Below are 23219 nucleotides of genomic sequence, written 5' to 3'. Positions count from 1 at the left end.
ATGACATCTGGACGACTTCTCGCTTTAAAGTGTCTTTTAATGTGTCGTTTAAATGTGATTTGTGCGAGTGACTTTTTTTTTTTTTTTTTTTGGGTCATGGAAAGGCTTTAGAACAGTTAGCTATAGAGTGACTAGCACATATATATATATATATACCGGATAGTCCTTTCAGTCCAGACAGCAGAGCAGATGGGTTTAAGCTGCATGACAGAATGATTAGCGTTAGACTGATGAACACATTACAAATCAAATAAACCAATCACACTAATTACCACGAGTAAACCTGGGCATGCTGGATACACATACTCATAATTTCCTCTTTGGTCACTTCAGTAAAGCTCGGGTCATAAATTAACGCGGAAAGCTAATCACAAAGGTTTTGTGCAGTTTTCCTGGGTCGCGCAAAAACGATCCATTTACACTCATTTGTTTTTCCTCAGTCAAATTAACAGTAAATGATATATACACAGACCAAGCATAACATTATGACCACTTGCCTAATATTGTGTTGGTCCCCCTTTTGCTGCCAAAACAGCCCTGACCCATCATGCACTGTGCCAGCATTAACTTCTTCAGCAATCTGAGCAACAGTAGCTCGTCTGTTGGATCGGATCACACGGGCCAGCTTTCCCTCCACACGTGCATCAGTGAGCCTTGGCTGTCCATGACCCATGGCACTTTTGATAGATACTGACCACTGCAGACTGGGAACACCTCCACAAGAGCTGCAGTTTTGGAGATGCTCTGATCCAGTGGTCTAGACATCACCATTTTTCCTTTCGTCAAACTCGTTCAAATCCTTACGCTTGTCCATTTTTCCTGCTGCTAACATCAACTTTGAGGACAAGATGTTCACTTGCTGCCTAATATATCCCACCCACTAACAGGTGCCATGATGCGGAGATCATCAGTCTTATACACTTATGACCTCTCAGTGGTCATAATGTTCTGCCTGATCGGTATATCTAGTCAGTTTTCTGTAAGGAGACATTTATTTAACATTGCTAAAAGAAGTCTCCGGTGTCAGTGGTAAAGGTTTAAAGTAACTTTAAGTTTTTCATCATTAACCTTGTGTTAAGTAAATAACATGAACAAATCTATTTTGTTCCACAACATTAAATATGAACGAAGATAAAAACATGTATGATGTTATGTTCTCTAATAAACAGAAATTATAATCATCAGTTACACACTAACTCAAGGGTTGCTTTATTCTCCTGGGAAAGAATCACATCATCGAGAGCCGATCGCTAATCATTAGATAAAATATTCTGTGTTTGATGAAATATTTCAATAAAAACTTCCCAAAGGTGAGCAGATCAACAAATTGTCTCGAATATAACCAAAGCAAATTTGATGAATAAACCAAAAAATACTAATAATTAATACTAATAAGCTAATAATTTCTCTAATGACGAGCTAGGAGTGATAGCTTGTAATGAAATGAATGACGCCTGAGGTGTGTATATGAAGTGAACCAGTGATTCAAAACAGGTGTGTGTGTGTGTGTGTGATTAGACGTTGAGATTACAGGTCATGTGACAGATCAAGGGATATGTCTTGTTGTAGAGGATTCTGGGAAACTGAGTTTGGGATTACAGAACTGCCTTAGATATGCATTTTATTTTAAACCGATAAAAGACCCTTTAAAAGCTTAAAAATAATAATACAAAAAAAAAGAGAATTTAACGGAATGTACAGAATTTAATGTATACATGAATAATAATTTATAAATTAATAATAAATGCATAACACAGGTGCCAATACTTTTGGAGAGCACTGCTTTTAAAATGGAATCTTTTCCCCTTCAGTTTTAAATCCAGATTTAGGCAATAAATCTGTAATTCAACTCTATTTCTATACAAATTCCACAAAAAGAAATATGGTAGAAATGTGAGTTTAATTTATTTCTTCATCATACAGCCAATGTGGACCACAATGGTGTACAGAGGGCAGCATTATCTGCTTTGGTTTTTTTAAAAAAAAAAAAACCCAAACATTTATTTAATTAAAGAAGGAACTTCTGTATTCATTGCTCCTATTTTGCATCATCTTCCATCTTACGGGAAAACCATACAGCTGTTTTAATGAAACTCCGTTGCTTAAAGGACGCCATTTTGACTCAAGTGTCCTAGCCGAGCTTTCTGGAATGGAACAAACCCCAAAATGACTACTATCATGTTGTTATTGTTAAGTCTAGACAATAGCTAAGATTTGAGAAAGATTTCCTTGGTTTAAAAGATAGTTAGCTAGCTTGTTTGGTCACTTTTGGTAGCAAACTTGCCAGAGAGTTCAAGTCAAGAAGCTTTTATTACCCTTTTCAATTCAATTCAATTCAATTTGAGGAGCTTTATTTATTGAGATTTCTATAAATATTCAGTATTAAAGAAGATACAAGATCCACTGTGTGCCTTAATCGAGAAGATGGGAGCTAAAGAATTAGATTAACAAAATAAGGCACACGATCATGAGTTCATATACAACATGAAGAGAGCAGACCTCTCAGTTTTGGCATCGTAGAACTTTCTAGACAATCGTTCCCAGTTTCCAGTCCTAGACACCGAAAGCTCTGGACGTGTCTGAGATTGTCACGTCTCGTTATTTTGTTTGTTCTTAAACAATGGGTTGCCAGGATCGGGCTATCCGGGATATCCGTCAACGAGGTTCTTGAATAAGGTCCACTCCTTCATCTTTAATGGAAAACATCTTATTAGAGAAAATATAGATTACCTAATAAATCCTTTAGTGTTGTTGCGTCGTTTATTGCTGATAAAGAATCTTTAATTGTCATTTAACATTGAAATGAAAGAATATTTCTCAGGAAATATGGTGCTGCATGAAACAACATAGAGGTACGTAAAAGTTCGACAGGGCGCCTGGTTGAAAGCGCATACAGACTTGTGAATACAGTGATGTAGCTGAGGTTGAGGAAGTTCAGGAGTTAAATAAAGTTCTGTGATCTGAAAACCTTCGAAGGGAAAGTACTTATACAAGACATAACTTTTAGAACCGTAAGCTGTTTTTAGCCACAAAGCTAAACTAAGCACCCGGAAAAACAAGCGTGATTCAATATTGGACTAGACGTTATTTTTGGAATGCAGCGGGCATACAGGAGAGCGCCGCCCAGGCCTGCCTTCTGTCACCATGACAATGGCTGTTTTAAAGTACGTCTGAATGGAAAAAGTCTGCAGGACAGACAGGTGGTACACAGGAGAGTCCCGTGGCATTATGCCCATGGTTTTTCCCATGATCACCCTGTTCACTCCCTGCTGGCATTTCAAACGTCCTCATTTTAGTAACACACCTTTTACTTTTACGCACATGGAACACAGCGTACAACAGGATAAAGCCTGAGCTTGATCCAGCTTTATCCGTCCATTTCAAATGAGACTTTGTTTATACTAAAACGCTCTTCCAGAAGTTGTCCGGTTCAGCTTTGTAATCAGTGGAACGTTTGAAACAAAGCCTCAGGCCAAACTACAAAAAAAAAAAAAAAAGAAAAAAAAAAAAAGATTTGCTATTCAATCATGGCCAATCCTCTAGAATGGAAAGTATTGGTTTTGCTTTTGGGACGGATGACTCCTACGCTGTCGATGATCAGAGGTGATTTCCAGTCGTGTCTTTAACACAAGTCGCAACGGTCGGGCGAGATCACACCGAATAAAAGGTCTTGCTTTAATGCGAACAATTTAGAACACTATAATGTTCACCGTATATAATATTGTAAGATGCAACCGAATTGGAATGTGATATTTGGAATGAACAGACAGATATAAAGAGCAGACGCACTCTTCGTGGCTTTATTAATTATTTATTTTTATTTGGTTTATATGTATCATGACAAAGAAGTTGTGTTGGGGAGAGATTCTGCATTAAGCTAGGGGTCAGATATGAAGCTTGTGATACTACGTTTATTAGCATTTATAGCGTTCGTTCATCCTTAGTAAGCGCCTGGTCAGGATCTCAGTGGTTCATATGATGCTAATAGTTTGTTTAACTTTGGGATTTGACAAATCTTTTTGGAATTCGACAAATTTTCTTTAAAAAGCTGATTTAAGCCACACCCACTCCAGGGTGGAGTTCAATATGAATACAGATACAAATATTTAAAAGATACAGAAAGAGATACAGCATCGTGTCCTTGTATTCAGACAACCAGGTTAAGCTATAAAAAGCACTGAGCACCAAGATATCTTTTAAATAATGTTTTTTTTTATTCCTTTAATTAGCAGAAAGCATACTGTATACATAAAATACCCTTGAGATTTCTATAAATATTCCATATTAGAGAAGATACAAGATTGAATCCACCGTGTGCCTAAATTGAGAAGTGGGGAGATAAAGAATACAATCAGCTCGTTTAACAGATTAGCAGAATAAGGCACACGATCATGCGTTCATATACAACAGGAAGAAAAGTATCCCAAAGTCTCCGTGTCACAATAACTGGAACGAAACGTTGGAAATCGACATTAAGTGCATGCTTCAGAAAGACATCTTTCACTCAAAGAGAAGTGAGCCTTGGTTAAGAGCAGACCTCTGAGTTTTGGTATCGTAGAACTTTCTAGACAATCGTTCCCAGTTTCCAGTCCTAGACACCGAAAGCTCTGGACGTGTCTGAGGTTTGTCACGTCTCGTTATTTCGTTTATTATTAAGCAGTGGATTGCCAGGACCGGGGCTCGGGATATTCCGTCAACGAGGTGCTCGAATAAGGTCCACTCCTTCATCTTTAGGGACAAACATCTGATTATATAAAACATCGATTATGTAATAAATCCTTTGGTGTCGTTGCGTCGTTTATTGCTGGTCTTTTTTTTTCCATCTCCATGAAACCCAACCTCGACCTCCGATTGATTACACATATTGCTGTACGCTTATTAAAGGATAACAGGCTACGCTAGATTGTTCTAATTCTGTTTGTGTGATGGCGCTGGGGGAGAAAAAAAAAGTCCCATTAGAGAAATGATAGCTCAGAGCGCAAATGGTTTAATTAAAACAAAATGAGTTCGTTTGCCCGGAGCGGGATGCATTTGCTCGTTTGCAGGGACAGCGCTCTTGGAGTGGTCACGAACCCTGTCGCTGGAGATCTGTCCCAATTTTCAAGCCAAATCGAACATGCCTTATCCAGCTATATCCATACTTTATTCCAACAGCTGGTGGTGTGACTACAACCGAGCATTACTTTTAAAGATTCACTTAACAGCTAGCTAATAGACATCTTGCTAATTTTTCTACATCAACTCAAACCACTTGGCTAACGAAATCCTAACAGAGGTCATGGGACACTAAGGAAAGTTCCCAGACACATTTGACTTACATTTCAACCTTGATTGCACTATTTATGATTGTCCTGTCATAGCAACTGGATTTACTTCTAGTCATCTGTTTGAAAAAAAAAGTTTTTTGGGAACTACATCCTAACAACCCTGATTTCTCCGCTCAAACCTGTACACGAGTCAAACGGCAACGCGTACGAATACGCCGTTCATCCAAAGTAAGAAATAAAAAAAGCATAGGAAAATAATAATAAGAAATGGGGTCACATTTTCATTATTTTCCAATAAACACACTCCAGGATAGTTTATTCCGCTTAATCCATAGCAATTTGCCAACAATTGTTTATTTATCAAAAAAATGACACGTTTTTTTTTTTCAGTTAATCTAATCACTTCCGTTTAGCAGCTAAACACACTCCTTTCTTTCTTTTTGTCTTTCTCGACACACAAAAATTTGACCTCTGACTCCGACCATACACAAAACGCTCACACTCACAACTGACCCCTTCCAAAACACGAGTAAAAACATCACGATATCTTTAAAAAATCTCTTCACCGTACAAAATCTGTGTTACCATAGAAACTATACCTCATTAAAACGTGTTAATAAAATCCTTTCAGGAGGCAGAACCACAATCACGATTCAACACCCCTTAAAGACCAATCGGAATGGATTAGTCCAGAGTGCTGTGGTAAAATCTGTAAAAAATTGAAAAACACAAAAATCGTGCTACGATTTAACATCGACACACAACTACTAGATTCTAACGTATGCTAATCTTAGACAAACTGCCATTGTAGCCCACTTCATGATTCCTAAAATTTGGGACAGTGCTATGATCTCCAGGAAACTGGTTAGTGACCACTTCCATAGGAATTAAGTGCTTTTCCTTTCCTTCAACTGGAATCCTGCGATTCTTGGTCAAAGCCTTCTTCCTTGCTATAGTTTTTAGGGTACAAGGGCATCAGGGAGGTAGTCCAATTGGTGGTCCGATTTCACCAAGAGACCATGCACTACACAGGGAATGACAAAAGTTCATTAAGGCATTATATACAGCACATTAAACATACACTTTTATACAAAGACAACTACTGACAACTTTATATGTATATGGTGTAAAAAACAAAACAAAAACAAAAACAAAAAAAAAACATGGTCTAAACACAGGTCCACTTTATTCACACGTTTCCACACACATCTACACATTCCAGCTGTTCATATTTACTGTAAACAAATGAGTGACCAAAGGTATATAAAAAAAAAGAAAAAAGAAGTGAATTGAAGAAGATGAACGGAATTGCATCACCGTTTGTACTTGCAGCAAGGCACTGCAGAATCTGTCCCACGGGATGAAACAGTCGGGACTAATCGCACCGAAACGCCAAACGGACAGCGTTTATCCTGACGCGGATACGCATCAAGAAAAGAAGACGACGGAAGTCTTTTGTGAGATCTTGGTCCACCGTAGAGCAGTTCTAATGTTTTAAGGCAAGAGCAAGAACAAGAACAACCAACAAATGAAACAGTCACTGCGTTTTCATGGTGCTTTTTTTTTTGTTTTTGTTTTTATACACCGTTGAATTTAAGGCCTTTCATGTGAAACATGACGTCACGTTGTCCTCGGAGAAACTCCTCGAAACGAGAGAGGACTGATTGTCCAATTGCAGGTGGCTTCAGAGGGAAGACATCTTGGTCCCTTCTTTCGTCAGGCATGTTCATGGCTATCTACGAGTGACCGTGAGAGGAAGTGCAGGATAAGTCGTTCCTGATAATCTCGTTGACTGTGGACAAAAAAAAGAGAGAAGAAAATAGATTACGTTTCAATTTAAAGCAAACATCAGAATGTCAAATTCAGGCATCGCCTACTGTATGGCTTGGCTGGAGCCATTTCTGATTTTTTGCTAAGGAAACTGCACATTTCTGATTTTTCAGTCACTCCAACTGCAAATTAAAGTAAAAATAAATAAATAAATAAATAAATAAATAAATAAATAAATAAATATGCAATTCACTGAACGGGAAAGGATGCAGGATGTGGAAGAGGTGTAGCTGCTTATAGTCGATGTTTACTTTTACTTTGCACCTAAAAAACCCTCAAAAAGTCAAATTAAATGAACAGAGATGGCAAAATATAAGTTTTGTAAAAGACATGAGACCTGAAAGATATACGCTTGCTTCTGAAAGCAGTTAATTTGACGTTGTTTTATCTGGAAGTTTAATAGCCGGAGTCTTGAAGGGCGGGACTATGGTATGATCTGTAAAAAATGGAGAGGATGCTTACTATAAAATGTGCTTCGCATCAAATCCGAACTGTTTTCTTACTACTATTGGCGAGCTCTCGAAAAACATAAAGAACTCCACCTCTTGTAAGTAATTATTCCTTTTCGCTAGCATGATTTGCTTCCATTTTCTGCCTTAGATTAAAGTGTGACTGCAAATCAATACTACAGTTCTTCTGACTGATCACCTCCTGGTGGGCGGGGTTTCTACCCGATTGACCCCATCTTCATCAAGCGAATGGTTTGATAAGGATAAAAACAATGTGGAAATTGTCTTATTAAGCAGTATTACTTTTCCTCCGCAAAACTTTGGGTGGTATATCCAACGAGGTAGAATGAGCGATCATCGGCCAAGATGCCCCCCCCCCATTACGTTCAGCCACATGGTAATGTTTTGCTCATTTATAGCGACTGCTGAAGTGGGATGTGGTTTGTGGCAGATATTTTGGGTACGATTAACACCAGAAATCCAAACTCCTGCACAAAGGAGTGCACAATGCTATAGCAAGCCAAAACTGTGTGCAGTATTAAAAATATTATTGCCAAATGATGACAGGAAATAGATGTCATTGTAGATAGATAGATTGTCTTTCAGAAGGTTTGAGTAAGCACTGGGCTGGGTTTTGTGCCTGCACATTTCCCACACTCTCAGCCAGACTTCAGAGTGTCCTTATCTTTGTGTTCTTTGGCTGGACCCGAGGAAGTGACTACACAGTGAGGCTGGCTGATGCTGAGAGACCCCTGATGACCCTCGAGATCACAGTCACCTCTAAAGGCGGTTTAATGATACACCAACACCAACAGTGGATGAAGCACAGGAAGATCTAGCGGCGTTCCATGCTACAGAATCAGGGTAGATTATAACTTGCTCCTTTATGATCACAGACCACCAGCATGCCTTATCAGCTCCTCCAGCAACAACACACACACACAAATACACACACACACAAACGCCCAGGACTCGTTTTCCTACATAAGGGAGTCCCAGTGGAAAAGTGCAGGCTGAGCCAACACCACTGGCTGTTTGTGCCCGCCACAGCTCGCAGCAAAACAGGCATTAACATGCCGAAACCATGTTCTCCGCTGCACACACTGGCAAAAAAAGGTACACCACAAAACCAGGGTCACAATTATGTCATCAAACTTTAATGTCTAAACATAAAAAAAGCCTCAGGTAACAAAAACGGAGTAGAAGGAGGCTTAAAAAGAAATCAGCATAAAAACAAAACAAAGGGTTTCTTTTCTTGAAAAGGAAGAGTGCTAGCTTCCTTTTCATTCTTGTCAGTCTCGGTAACGGTCGGGCTTTCTCCGAAATTTTCACACCTACACAGCAACCACAACATTGCGCTGTTTTGCTTTATCAACTAATACTTTCCATTTCCAAGCCATCAGCTTTTCCACTGCAACAAAAAAAGCATGAGCTGGAAAAAAAGACTGATTTATGCCAGCAAATATGTCCAGAGGCCTTTAATCATCCTTTTGACATTCAAAAAGCCACCGAAACAGGATGTTGTAAACTGTTAAACCTCAATGCTACATGCGTGGCTAATTATAGCATTCTATTAATATGACCTGCTAGACTGTTTATCAACAAATTCAACAACAAAAAGAGAGAGAGAGAGAGAGAGAGAGAGAGAACCCATACAGATCAGTGCATTTTTTGTGATAGTGGAAGAAAATGAATTGGATGTTGAGGTGTACAATCGTCTCCTGGGTTTGAGCCCACCTGATGCAATGCATCGTAACAATGTCAAGCTTTAAAAAATAGAAAAGGTTACTTAGGCTTAAACCAAATTCGGGGGCTTGGGTAGGTATTCACCCCATGTGAACTATTCCACATTTTGGAACTGAAATTGTCATGAAACTACACAAAATAACTCGTGTTGTTAAAGTCAAGGGGGTTAGCACGATGCTACCACCACCACGCTTCACAGTGAGGATAGTATTCCCAGGGTAAGGAAGAGTTTGGAAAGATTAAACGGATCACTGTAGTCACATTGTGATTTTAAACAGCACTATTAGCCGGAATTAGCCATTGTTATTCGATCATATAAAGGCTAAAATTACTGGACATTTTAGTTCAAAAATTAAGGTCTTAATACAAAACTGAGCATGCACTGTGATGCAATATTATCAACCCTTACTAGATTGATTATTGTAATTTAAAAAAAACAAAACAGTGTTGTTAGCTAGCTTTAGTACTTTAGTGGCACCACTTGTGAAAGAATATCACATTATGTTTTGTGACACATTTTTTGTTAAATTCATAAATTATATTTTAGCTTAGCTACAGTGGTAGAAATCATGACAGTGGCTTTGATGTACCTCAGGGGTCTATTGCTAGGCCATTTATATTTGAATTACATCAAGAATTCTGTACATTATTATATTTTCAGGCTGATATACTGTATAATCAACAATATACACCAACAAGCAAGCAAGCAAGCATGGCTGGTTGCAGACGGAGCATTTCTAAGTGTGACAGTACACAGAAGGTGCTTTATTAAAACATGCGTCCTCCCTGCAGTGCCCCAGCCTGTAATATTGGCACTGCCAATACACTCACACACACACACCCACACACGTGTGCAGAGGGAGTACAGCCAACCCCTCCCTTCTGATTTTCCTTTTGGGTGTGGCTATGTTTAAGGCATCTTTTAATCTCATTCCCTATGCAGGGATCAGTGACAGGCGACTGACGTTTGCTGGTCTAAAAATACACAATGCAGGAATTCCGGCTTTGCTCTCTTTCAGCAAGTTGATAATTTTTTATTGATATGACACTGTTTTCCTGTCAATACCGATGTGAAACCATTTCACTTACTTTCCGTTGTATTCATCACTTGGTTACGCAAGCTTTCATAAAGGTGGTGGAAAAAAAAAAATCTGAAAGAGATAACAATACCACAAGCTGTTAACGAACATCAGTTGTTCCTACTCTGTCTTGCTTTCGGTCCCAATCATAATTTAGTCCCGTGTAGAGGCAGTCCAGGTTAGATTTTTCTTGTGCAGACAATTCTATAACACAACTAACTGTAGAACAACAACAAACACTCTCACAAATATAGATGAGTTACTTCCTTTATAACTAGTTCTGTGGTTAAAGTTAATAAGAAAACCTATACAACTAGCTGAGTCTAACTTTCCTGTTGCCCCAGAGCCAGCTAAACACTTTAACATGTACTTAACCTGACCATACAGTATTACAAAAAAGTAGATCCAGGATTTTCAGCTTAGCTCACTAGCAAAAACAAAGCATCACTAACCAATCCTGCAAATTTCTGAGCTCTTGAATGTGGAGAACGGAAGAAAGTGCTTTTCTACGAGTGTGTTATGTTGCCTTTTAGCTTGCATAAGCAACAGTTTGAAAAAGACACGTGTCGAGGAGGACATGCTAGCCTTTAAAGGATGTGGCTTTCTAAGGCAACTGAACTTCACTTTAATTAATCAATGATCTAGCAAACAAAAAAAAACATATCCTCCATGTCAGCAGAACAATTAGACAAAAACTAAAACAGAAGTACTGAGAAATCTAGCAAATATTTTGCTAAGCTACAGCTTAGCTTCCAGCCATTCCAGAATGCAATTAATACGGTTTAAACCACGCATGATGAGTACCTCTCAACTTTCAGCTAATATTTGGCTAGGTTGAAGCTCTAATAGGAACCTATTTTATTCTTACTACTGCTATTAATCTTCACAGGAAACACTAAGGGAAGTATAAATGAGACTCCAGTAGAGGTGAGAGCAGCAGAAAGCCTGTGGTTTGGTTCAAGATGGATGGCTATCACTTCTGGACAGTCCTTAGCATGAAACCTGATACTGTGATGATGAGCATGAAGGGAAGCTAATTCCGGCTCAGCTTTTTCAATCAGGTATGATGAGTTCAGCAGCTAGGATGCAACTCACCGGGTGAAGGTCAGTATTTTTATTAAACGAGGGACACCATGGTCTGCAACCAGCTCTTTTTCAAACTTCAACAGTTCTTTTGTAGAAATATGCTAACAAAATGACGTGTCGAGTGACAAGAACTACCGCTCTTTCTCTCTACTGAATATCTACTGAAATTCAACAACATGTTTCTGGCATAACTGCAAGATCACAATATCCCACTCTGAAATTGTATATGTTCAATAGGGCGGCTTTCACAGAAATGCTCTAACCTTGTTTAAACCGCCCGTGAAATTGATTTGGCAAAGGAAGCTTAACTCTGAATTTGATGCTGTAGGAGAAGGGCAATTGAATTTCCTGCTACATATTACTTATTGTTTCCCCACAATATCAAATCTGCTCTCGCTTTCAGCCGAAACGCTAATGGGCCATTCGCAGCCTCCCACGCGCTGAGCCGCGCCAGCGAAGGAGCTAGCATGCCAAGCTCCTGTCTTAACCCCATAGAGAAAGACATTAGAGGGGTTAAGAAAGAGTACAAACACACACATGCTGAAAAATTCCACTGGATCAGTCATTAGTCTACTGCAGTTATAAATAAAGCAAAAAACGTATATGGACGGCATGCCGTCAAGAAAACCTCGGCTGATTCGGAAAGCCTGTGCTGGCCATGTGGAAGCGTTCAGCTCAGAGGCTGACAGCAGGGGGACAGAAAGAAGGAGGGAGAGTTTGTTTTAAAATGGCTTTGAATAAACTCTGGTGTGTTATTCACCAGCCCCTGGCAGCAGCTGCCGAAACCCTTCAAATCCCCACCATGTCCCACCGTGAGCAAGAGAGAAAGTGAAAGGTATTAAAGGAGTTTCTCCAGACTATGTGTGTGTACTTTTATGTGTACTTTTGGACAGCTGAAAGACCTTGAGCCAGGGGCATGACTACAAGGACAGGAAGGCAGGGGCAAGACTTATTACTTGGAATGAGTCTTGCCCCCTCAGGTCATGTCTTTAAGCTTTCCTTTACTCTTTTGCACTCTTTGGACTGCATTTGCATCTCTAAAACTTCAGAGAAGAATACTCTTTTTATACCAGCGATTCTCAAAGTAGGGTCAGTGGATCCCCAGGTAGGTTGTAGGACTCGAGTCTATATTGCCTTGGATTTGTCTCGGATGTATTGACATTGTACTTGGAATTGTCTCAGTCTCAGGGATTGATCTTCCTAAATATGGACTTGGTTTCAACCAGGAGTTTACAGAAATAATATTCTATTATGCACAAAGTTTGAAAAGAAGTAATTACTTGTTCCTGGGGTTTTACTTGGACTTGATCTTGATTTGGCCTTGATGCCCTTAAAACTCGATCTCGGCTAGTCCTGGTCTAGGACTTGATGACTACAGCCCTACCCTTCGGTATAAGTGAAGCCTAACCAGGGGGCCTACAATGATAAATAAATAAGTTATATCACTTATCAAGCTTGATATTTCAAAATGAGCAAGTCTATAAATCATGTTAATTTCTGTGGAAGATTCTAGAATAGAAATCTTAATGGCTTTAATAAATAGGCTAAATATTACTGTAAATATTTATATAATGTTCCTGAAATAAATCTGGTCTAAGGGGGTCCATCAAATTCAACCTCTTGGCTGACTGCATTTCTGAATCATTTTGTAGCCAAATCAAAATGATTGCAACTCTTCAGATACCAATGCATTCAAAATAGTTGTGCTACTAATAAAAGTTGAATTAAAAACAATTTCAGTCACAAAAATCTATTGGTTTCAGAGCTACAAAACCACACCTTGTTGTGAGTTCCACTGAAACCCCCCAAATTTTTTGCTTGTAATGTCATGTCCTTGGGACTTTAGTGTGTCTTCCCCCATGTGTCTCTATGCCCATCACAGCTCCATACACACTCTTAAGACACTCACACCGATCTTTATCTACTTCAGGTGTACTAGATAAAGCGATGAGCTTTGGCACTCCACCTGTTTGATAGAGGCTGATGCTGAAGTGTGAGCTCTGAGGCTCCCTTGAGCATGATCAATTACAACTGTTGCCAGGGTGAGCGGGGAACCCCGGGGGATACACGAGTCTACTCGACCCAGACAAGAGAGAAAGAAAAACAAACCCCCGCACAACACATATTGCCAATGAGACTCTCTGCCTACACAAAACCAGAAAGGCCTGGTTGCCAAAATTAGACGGTTAATCTAACAACAGTGGCTGTTTGGATTGGCTCTGTTTGAGACAGGCCCCGTTCCCTTTGATCCACCAAGCCTCTGTTAGTCTCCCTGCAGTGCTCGTCTTCCCCACCCCCCTCATCTCTTTGCTATCTTCCTCTTCTCCTGCAATCACTTCCTCTCTGTCTCGGGGGAGGCAAGGGTGTATGTGTCGGGCGCCATCCCCTAGGGTGGTGTATGTGTGTGTGTGGAAGGGGTGTTTACATGGTTAGGCCTGCTCTCCTGTGCCCTAATCAGAGATGTGCAGAAATGATTTACTATTTGCTTGGCTGCACACACACTCATTTCACGAAGCCCTTTGCACAACAAGGGTCTGACAAATGCGAAAACCATGACTACCTTTCATTCCTAGCTGGCCTATTACATCATCACGGGGCACGCTGCAACACCGAAACTAAGCCATAACGTGAGCGCAGATGTTTTAACCTCAATAAAAGTGTGCGACTTCCAAACTACACTTCTGAGAAATGTGTTAAGGATTAAAAACGTCTGCATTTCCACATGTGCCGGTTCATGACAAAAGCTCGCCAGCTATCTGATAAGCAGCGTTTGACAAATGCAACCTGGAGCGCCAAGCTGCAAGAAGAGGTTCGTCATCTCGCATTCAGATATAGTGGAAAAGCAGGAGCATATTGAAGCAATCACGTCTGCGCTTAATGGGATTTATAACATCAGCATTTGTACGCTGCCTCTTTAAATCACCTGTTGCCTGTCAGTCTTGATGTCAGATTTCAAATCGCTTTCTCTTTTCATTTTTATATAAAAGACACACACACACACACATACGGTATATATATATATATATATATATATATATATATATATATATATATATATATATATATATATATATATATATATATATATATATACGCTGTTAGCTTGGTGTCCAAAAGGATTACATCATTGGCTTTATTGGTCTCGGCCCTGCATAGGAAGAACGCTTGGACGATCATTCCATCTCACTTTTATCATGTCTCAACAGGGAGAATCCGTGAGTTTCTTTCCTTAGCTGCTGCTGTGACCTTTCTCTCGGGTAATGGAGCTAAAAGTGAGATGTTGCTACCGCTAACCCATAACACTGTTCACTAAAACTTGCAATATAAACAATATTTATTAAACGAGACCCAAAAATGTTTGAAAATGAAAATAAAGAAAAAATTTTCGCCATCTCTATTGGTTTGAAAATCTTGCAGGATCTCTACAGTCAATTTATTTATTTATTTTTTAAATGGTTTGCATATTTTAAACGCATCTGCTAGTGTTTCCCCATCCTTTTAATCCCATCACTTTTGTGCTAGCTTTTCCACTCCACTGTCCCATCCACCCCTTTTTAGGAATTCTTTAAATGCTTCTATGGCTCCTACATCTGGACTCTCTGAAATACCCATTAAGCAATATACAACCATCAGAATCCACTAGGGTCCACTGAGCATCTCCTCCAACTCTTCCACACACACACACACACACCATGCGTGCTGAGATAAAAAAAATAAATAAAAAAAGTAGCACAGACATATTCATAACTCATAAAGAAGACAACAGACTCGGTTTTGTCACGTCCAAACACAAACAGCATGGATGCAGCGTGCATAAATTACAACCGTGCATTCAGCAATCCGATTTCATCACCTGTAGGTTTTTTATCGCTTCACGTTCCGAGCTCTGGTCGTCTGAGCGTCTTAGCAGGGGCAGGGAGTGTGATTCCAGTAAAAGTCCTGCAGGTTTAACATAAACACCAATGACAAGCCTTGACGCTCACAACGTCCCCCACTGCTCCTATTTTCCTGAGAACGACATGCTTAAACTCTTCCATGAGGAGGAAGATGGAGGATTGGGAATGACCGCTGGAAATTGAGTGACCTCTGGGTCTGAAATCCTGGACTGGTATGGGATCATGGATTTATCCTGTGAACTTGATACTGATTTTTTGCATAGTCTGCATCTGTTTAAGGAATAAAACACTGTTATATTGCTGATATTGCTGTATATCAGCCACTGAGAAGCGGAGTTCATCTCTGTTCATCTTTGAGTTCATGAATGTTAACTATTTTATTCCTCTTACACCACAGCGATTCTGCCACAATTACAATTTTTTTTATATTGGTTAAAGAGCAAAGAGTCATAATTTTTATCTATTTAATTATATGTGATCAATAAAACTATATATATATATTATACAAAATTTAGAATGAATTTAAAGCTTCTATCATGCTTGTATAAATTGAAATTAAACATTTTGCCCATTACTTTTTAAATATTTATGACATTTATTTATAACCGTATTTAAAATAAATAAATAAATAAATAAGTAATAATAATAATAAAAAAAGAAAAGTAAGAAGTTTAAATTCTTCCTCGCATTTTTTTACCTCGCTCATAAAGATCTCCGGTCTGTCTGTAGCACGGTATAGTCACACAAGGAATTATCCAGCCTCAAAGTAATCCATATTCACTGAGTTATTAGTTACGTAAGTGGAAACGAGATGAAGTACAACATATGTGCGGCGGACACTTTTATGAGTCTTCGGCCTGACTGGGATTTAAAACATGCCATGATTCATGTGGGAGCCAGAAGACATTAAACAAGTGCTGTTAGAAGCCACTGAACTGAAGCGTACTAACTCCATCCACTACAAGTGTGAAAAAGAGGTAGGTATGTACATTACTTCCTTTCATTAAAGGAGGTTCTGCCTGGGTAACTTTCATGGAGGCGCAGAAGGACACGCCGAGCTCATATACGTGTGTTAAAAAAATTGTTTGTGTGATGCGATTTGCGATAAGGAATATTAGCTAACGAATTAATTTTGAGCAACATACAGCAGAAATACACCCTGTTGTCTTCTGTATTTTCACAAATACGCAAAATTCACCTGCTATCGAAAGTTATCTCATCCTTTTTTCCATCCACATGAATGGAATTGATATAAAAGCAAGTGGAAACCCCACTTCCATAATAATACACACGTCGAAGGTTGCCAGAGTTTAGATTTCTCCCCAGTTTTTCCTATCAGTCTGGCTGCCTTTTTGCGTATATGTGTGATTAAGTGTGTCTGCGTGTCTATGTATTGTCTAGATCTAGGCGCTCGTGTGTACGTATCAGCCTCTTCCTGCTTTATCTGTGTCCCAAGATTACACTGTATGTCTCGGGAGCTTGTGGCCAAGAGCTCTAACTCTCTCATTCTGGCTGAGAGATGATGAAGGAAAGAAAGGCAATAAATTGAGCCGTGAAAATTCCTTCCGCTCTGTTTCGGGCCCCACGTTTACAGATCTCGGTAGGGACGTACTGTGTGTGGTTTGTTCTACTGAAATCAAGAAACAGCCAGCTGTAGGAGCTACAGGGAAGAAAAGTCCTTTTCATTTTATGACGCTTTCTTTCTCGGACTTTCTTTTAGTGAGTTCTGTGGCGAGGGAGAGGGAGAAAAGAGAAAGGGAAGGACGGCGGCAAGCCAAGATCAGCAAAGCGCTCGGCTTCCCCCAGCCTCGCAGCCTGCAGGAGCTTCTCCTGTTGACATCCTTCACGGCGGGATTCTTTCACGCAGTGATTACAAACAGGAAAAGTGATTAAATGGGAATTTTGAATAGTTTTAAATTAAAGTCTTAAGCAAATGTGGCCACAACTAATGGCACAATTACTTAACTCCAAATAACAAATAAAGCTTTAAAGTGCATGGTGTGTTGACGAAACTAACAGGATGAATTTAGGCCTTGGGTTCCAGCGTGACCCGATCTGAGCCAAGCTTTTCCCAAGCCACAAATCTCAAACCCTCTCCCAGGAGCACAGAAGTACCAACCCACAAACCTCCACCACGTAAACTCACGGCACATGCCGACTCCTGCTTCTTCCCTCTGCTGCAGGGGCTACCAATCCCTCTTCCATCAAATGCTTTTAGACATTTGCACTTAATAATGTCGACTAAACATACATGGATTAAGCATTCATGCATTCAGTTCTTCAAGCCTGCAATATTTTTGCCCAGTGAAAAAAAAGAAAAGAAAAAGAAAACCAGGTTTTCATTTTGAAGTTTCCTCATCAGACATGAAGAAAGCCAATTTGTTTAGACAGTGACGTCGTTACGCACCAGACGGATTCCATTGCTGTGACTCAAGCGCAGAGATAATGACGGAGTGGCTGAAACTGGACCTCTGTGAATGAGCCGAATGAGCTGCGCCACAGAAACGAGCCTCATGCGAGAAGACAAGGCTATGAAGTCAGCCCGAACATTAGGAGACTGTTAACATCATCATGAAGCACTTTAGAGCTTTGATGACTTCAAAGAACCAGAATCCAAATGCTGACAAAGACTTTCACCGAGTCATCAACATACTGCCGGGGCCAAAGGGCTGGGTCCAAAACAAAATGAAAACAGTTTACCACAACTGAGATACTGAGATCAGTCATTTCACTAGCGCCTTCTACGATGCCTTTCTATTCTGTGTAGGATTGATTGTAATCATTTGTTTTATCAATCTATGACTCAGGAAGCTGTATATGATAACTTATAATCCTGACATAATCTGTCAATAAGCATCAATACTCATTATAATGCGGCATGCTTCACAACTAATACTTTTATAATCACAAAGCTGCTGTAACATCTATTAATGATTATGTAATGAATGTATATAGGTCTAAAGTGTTTTTCTGTACAGCACATGGCATTATTTAATTTGAATATGTACAAATAAATTGCTAACGTGTTAATTATGTAATTCTGTTAATTAACACATCAGAATTTTCTGACACATTGCAAAGACAGAGCAATGTTTAGTTTCATTAGTAAAACAGAAGCAGGACCCAGACATTTGGAGCCCAGTGTATCTGATTAATACGTGCTGTGGAGTAGATGGAGCAGACTGGATGTCTGATGATCTAAATTGATCAATCAATAAATCGAAATCGATTGAACTACTGCAAAGTCTGGAAGCTCTTTAAGACACGCTAACCTTCAATCGTCTAATGAACTGTTACAGCGCGCAGACATCTGCTCTTCAGGATGATTATTTCCATATTTATCCAAACGTTATGCTATAAAAAGGCTGTGAAGGAGTGTATTTGTTTCATTTCCTGTCTCGGACATGGACGTTAGCAAAGCAGAAATGAATCAGGTCATAAATTGTGGAGTGTTTGTCCGTAGCCGATAATAACAAAAGCAGACGTTCGAGGAAATTTAACTTAAAGCACTACTGGGTTCATATGTTTATTGGATGGGATTTATATTTCCAATGGTGGAAATCGCCGCGACAAATCCCAAAAAGTGCAGTACTTGACAGTCTGGTTGCCTTCCTAGTCATCTAACCAACCCCCAAAGCCCTTTGCGGCCACTGTTTTGGTCTTTGGTAATTGTTGGAAAGAATAACGTAGGTTCCCAGCGGTTTGCTCATCGTTTAGATTCGTAATCCAAAAACGTTACAAAAACCGAGGCGTGTCCTCTCTGGTAATGAATAATGAAGAAAACCATCACCCCAATGTTCTACCTATCGATAAAGACTGAGGGCACGTCACCAAAAAAGCTCCAATTCCTGTTCGATTAACTCCGCCCTCTTACACCAAGCCACAGAGGTCAAAGTTTGAACGCGGTAAAAGCTGAGATCCTAGCCTCAGGCCGTGGTCTTGAGCTCCCTGTAGACGCTCTAGACCCTGCTATTCCCAAAATGTTTGTGACCTCCACCCCTTTAATGCAAAACTCAACCCCATCCCAAAGCGCGCTATGCTACAGTGTTAGCGAGTCAGCAATTTCAGCGCGGGCCGGACGCACTCTCAATCATCATTAGAGGTTCGAGTGGAGTCCTGCTGCCCTGGGCTTGCTGCCAGCACGCGTCAAAGTTTCCATGAGGGAAGCCACAAATCGGGGAGGGAGGAAAGAAGGGGGGTCACAGGGATCCTCTGTAATTTAAGACCCTTGCTCCATTAGAAGAGAGTAAAAGAGGAGGAGATGAGGACGCAGTCTAGAGAAGAGTGCAACTTGCTGAGAGAAAAGAGTTCAAGTATTTATTCAAGTGCACTAATAAAAATTGATGATGGTCATGGAGTGTTAAAAAAAAAGAAAAAACAAAACAAAACAAAGTATGCTCTTAAGAATTATGGCTTCAGTCAATTTCATTCCTGAGCGATTTATTCCCGGTTTTTGCTCCTAGATTGGATCTCTGTTTGATAACTTGACATCCAGTGGGAACAAGAAAGATCAGATCAGAATTCACGTGCACTTTAATGCTCGTATCGCTCTCCCAATCGTCATCCAGCGTCATCAGTGCAACAAAACAACAGCTGATGACAACGACAGCAGTGACTACACTTCATATTTAGGCAAACGATTTAGCTGCTACCAAAACTGTGTAGTTTTCAGCTGACGAGCTGTTTGCCAACCTCCAGGGAAAATTGTGACACAATCTTGGGCTACCAGTGCATTCATTTGCTGTGTCTCATACATTTTTTTTTGGTGTGTGATGCAGTTATAACACACTAAACCGATGACGATGTGAACATTCGGCCCTTAAAATGACTTATGTGAACCGATAGAAAATTCCAATAGTACAAAGAAGCTTATAGTGGTGTGTATATAAACGTAGGCTACAGTATTCAAGAGCACAGCTGGAATAAATCTGTCGCACTGATTAGTCCTGCTCATGTGACTGAAACCAAATCAGGTCCTGATAACCCAAACGAAAGAAGACCTACACATCCAGAATCATTAGCCACCCACTTTGAATGAACAAGAAATGGTCTAAAAACACTGCTAGATAGTCACTTAACTCACGCATGTGTGAGCACACATATGATATCACCCCGGTCCGACCACGCACCCCGTCCAGCCTTTTATTGCTAAATTAGTGAAAAAACAGAGCCTGAAGCAAATCCCACGCCCCTGTTTTTCAAATGCTTCCCCAAAATGCCATGTGTTTTTTTTAACTTCTTGTGCCATATACATTGTAAACCACTGTGAATATGAAAGGGAATGACCAAACTAAAACTGTTATTGGACGCTGCCCAGCTTGGAGACCGCAGGCTAGATTACGCAAGTGCTAGACACAGCAAAAAAAAAAGAGAAAGAAAGAAAAAAGGGAGACAGAGACGCTGTGAAAAAAAAGAAGTGTGTTTTTGATTTCAAGTAGCAGTGAAAAATGTTCCCTGTGTCCTCAGTGTCTTGGCGATGGACCTACCAGCCTTCAACACTTGAGTGGATAAGAAGTTGTTTATTTGGATCCTTTCAGCAAAGAAGCTACCGCGTTTGGCACTGCAAAGTGCTGAACCCAGCAAGAGTTCAGCTAGTGAAAATGGAGAGCGGTGATGATAACGTGTACTTTTGCTCCTGAACATCATGTCCTCTTGAGTAGTTAGCAACAGTGCTGAGTGGTGGGCAATTTGAAAGGCTTTACACGCACACACAACTTCAGAGTCCCTTGCTAGACTCATATCCAGCTGTTGAGAAGTAGACTCATTTCTTAGGGGCTCACTCTCCAGGATGTCTAATGAGCCTGGCTAAAGGAAAGCTTCTGAGTGTCATTCTGCTCCACTGCACCAGCGTTGTTTATTTCATTTCTCGGCTCGTTTGCACGGGAGGGAGAGCGAGCAGATTCCTTCAGAGGATGCAGTTACCACCACACACTTACCGGGACTCCAGCAGCTGACCACAGACGCTTATTCAAGCATTAGTGCACGCAAGATGGCGGCCCTGATCGAGCTTTTTCTTTCTTTCTTTTCTTTTTTTTTAATGAGACGAGATCTGGAGGCCCCCTTGCCAATCGATATGCATTCCTGCAGCTCACTTAATGTGAGTGTAATCACAGGCCGAATGCATTTGGAGGCACGAGGGCTAAAGTGACCGAGGATGAGGTACAGGGCGAAACACAGAAAATGAGGTTATGCTTTTTTTTCTTTTAAGTGGAAATCCGGAATACTTTCACATTGAGCCGAGTTGCGGGGCAGCTGCTAGGTAAAATGATCCAATAACGAGCTTTCATAGTGCATTGAACTGAGCTAAAGTTTCAGCTCTATTCGCTTAGTAGTACCATAGTTCACAACATATGAATAAATATGTCCTTTGGCATTATGGACTTTATATGTGATGAAGTTATACTCGATATCCGTGAGGTTATTCGATTTCTTTTGTTTCCTGCCACATAAAGAATAAGAGCACGGATCTGCCCGACACCAACAGATAATAAACTCTAGCTTGACACAGACAGATGATAATTTCTAGCTGAGTGTGAATTGACATGACTTTCAAAATGTCACATCTGACCATGTTTGAAGTCATTAACAAGGCTGATGACAAATAGATGACCTCGGCTCCCTCTGTGTTGTTTATTTATGAGCTGAGGATGTGGTGATGACAGATTTACTGAAGGCTACATTCTAACTCAATTTCTGCTCAGCCCCTAAATACCCCCCACCCACACAGGCAGACATACACACACATACACATACACATACACAGGCCAACAGGCACCTCAAAACTTCCTATCACTTATTTCACTATTAGGAGTCTTGATAATGACTAGTCCTGGAACCACATGAATAACCATATAAACCAATATAATAGTCTGGAACATCAGTTTCAAGTAATATTGCTTTATAGCTTTTTCTATTTTTTATATCTGTTATTTTTGTTCTTTAAATCAGTGGCGGCTTGTGAAGCGAATTAAAGGGGACATAAATCCACCATTATCATTATTTTTATTGACCACAATCCTATTGGTGCAATCCAGTAACTCTGATGCAAGCAATGTATACGTAATGTCAATTTGAATCTAATGACAATTTAACAAAAATGCATTCTGTTGCTGGACATATTGCTGGACATAATAAATGCTCTACGGCTATAACAATTAGCCAGATTTTATAAAAGGTTTATAAAGTAAAGAATAGTTCTATAGATGCTCTTAGCCCAAAGAGGTACAAATAAACAACACTGTCCTTATGTTCCCATTCTGGTTCAAATTAAATAGTCTCATATTTATTAAGCCAGTAGCTGCAAGTGACCAGGGGTGGGGGTGGCAAAGATCTGAGGTAATTATGAGAGAAATAGCAGGAGATCTCATGGCCAAACATCCAATGGCCCCCTGAGCACTGGCGGGCAAGGTGCCAGGGGGCACCCCAAGGCCCCCCAAGCTCCCTTGATGACGCCAACTCAGAGCTGGAGGGCTCCACAGGGAGGCTGAGGGAAAACAAGGGGCCGCAAATCCAATTCTGGAAAAAAATAGATGGCCTCAGGAAACCCCTACCCATTGTTTTGCTTCCTTCATTAGGGCTCGTGTCAACAGTCTGGGCTCACGGCGCGTGTGCCTCTGTTTTCACTCGCCGCTCCCAGCCAGACCCCTGACCCTGGCATGTTTGGACAGATTGTTTGAAATCCCGCTGTGCTAATTTACTGCTGTCACGTTAACGGGTGTATTCGTAACTCCCCTATCTACGCACATACACGTGTCTATCCACCTGCAGCTGGTGGGGCCCAAATAAACAATGTGTAACAGGTTTTAATATAGCCCACTATGGGAATGGCTAAGATCACGGTAAACAACACATGCCCTAGATACAACA

The 23219-nt window shown here is 40.2% G+C and overlaps 1 protein-coding gene across 2 annotated transcripts in view; it reads right to left on the bottom strand.

Annotated features, from left to right (window-relative positions):
* Positions 1 to 6436: 6436 nt before the first annotated feature.
* Positions 6437 to 23219, bottom strand: part of LOC131371124 (nuclear factor of activated T-cells, cytoplasmic 1-like) — a 61202-nt gene continuing 44419 nt past the window's right edge. For both annotated transcript variants that reach the window (XM_058418909.1, XM_058418910.1), the window contains exon 10: positions 6437 to 7059. In XM_058418909.1, the coding sequence (XP_058274892.1) occupies positions 7004 to 7059 (56 nt within the window). In that variant the 3' untranslated portion in view covers positions 6437 to 7003. The remainder of the gene's footprint in view (positions 7060 to 23219) is intronic.

Source organism: Hemibagrus wyckioides, linkage group LG20 (assembly GCF_019097595.1).
Source record: "Hemibagrus wyckioides isolate EC202008001 linkage group LG20, SWU_Hwy_1.0, whole genome shotgun sequence".
NCBI classification, from domain to species: Eukaryota; Metazoa; Chordata; class Actinopteri; order Siluriformes; family Bagridae; genus Hemibagrus; species Hemibagrus wyckioides.
The sequence above is the reverse complement of the archived record's forward strand: the minus strand, read 5'-3'. Positions and strand labels throughout refer to the sequence as shown.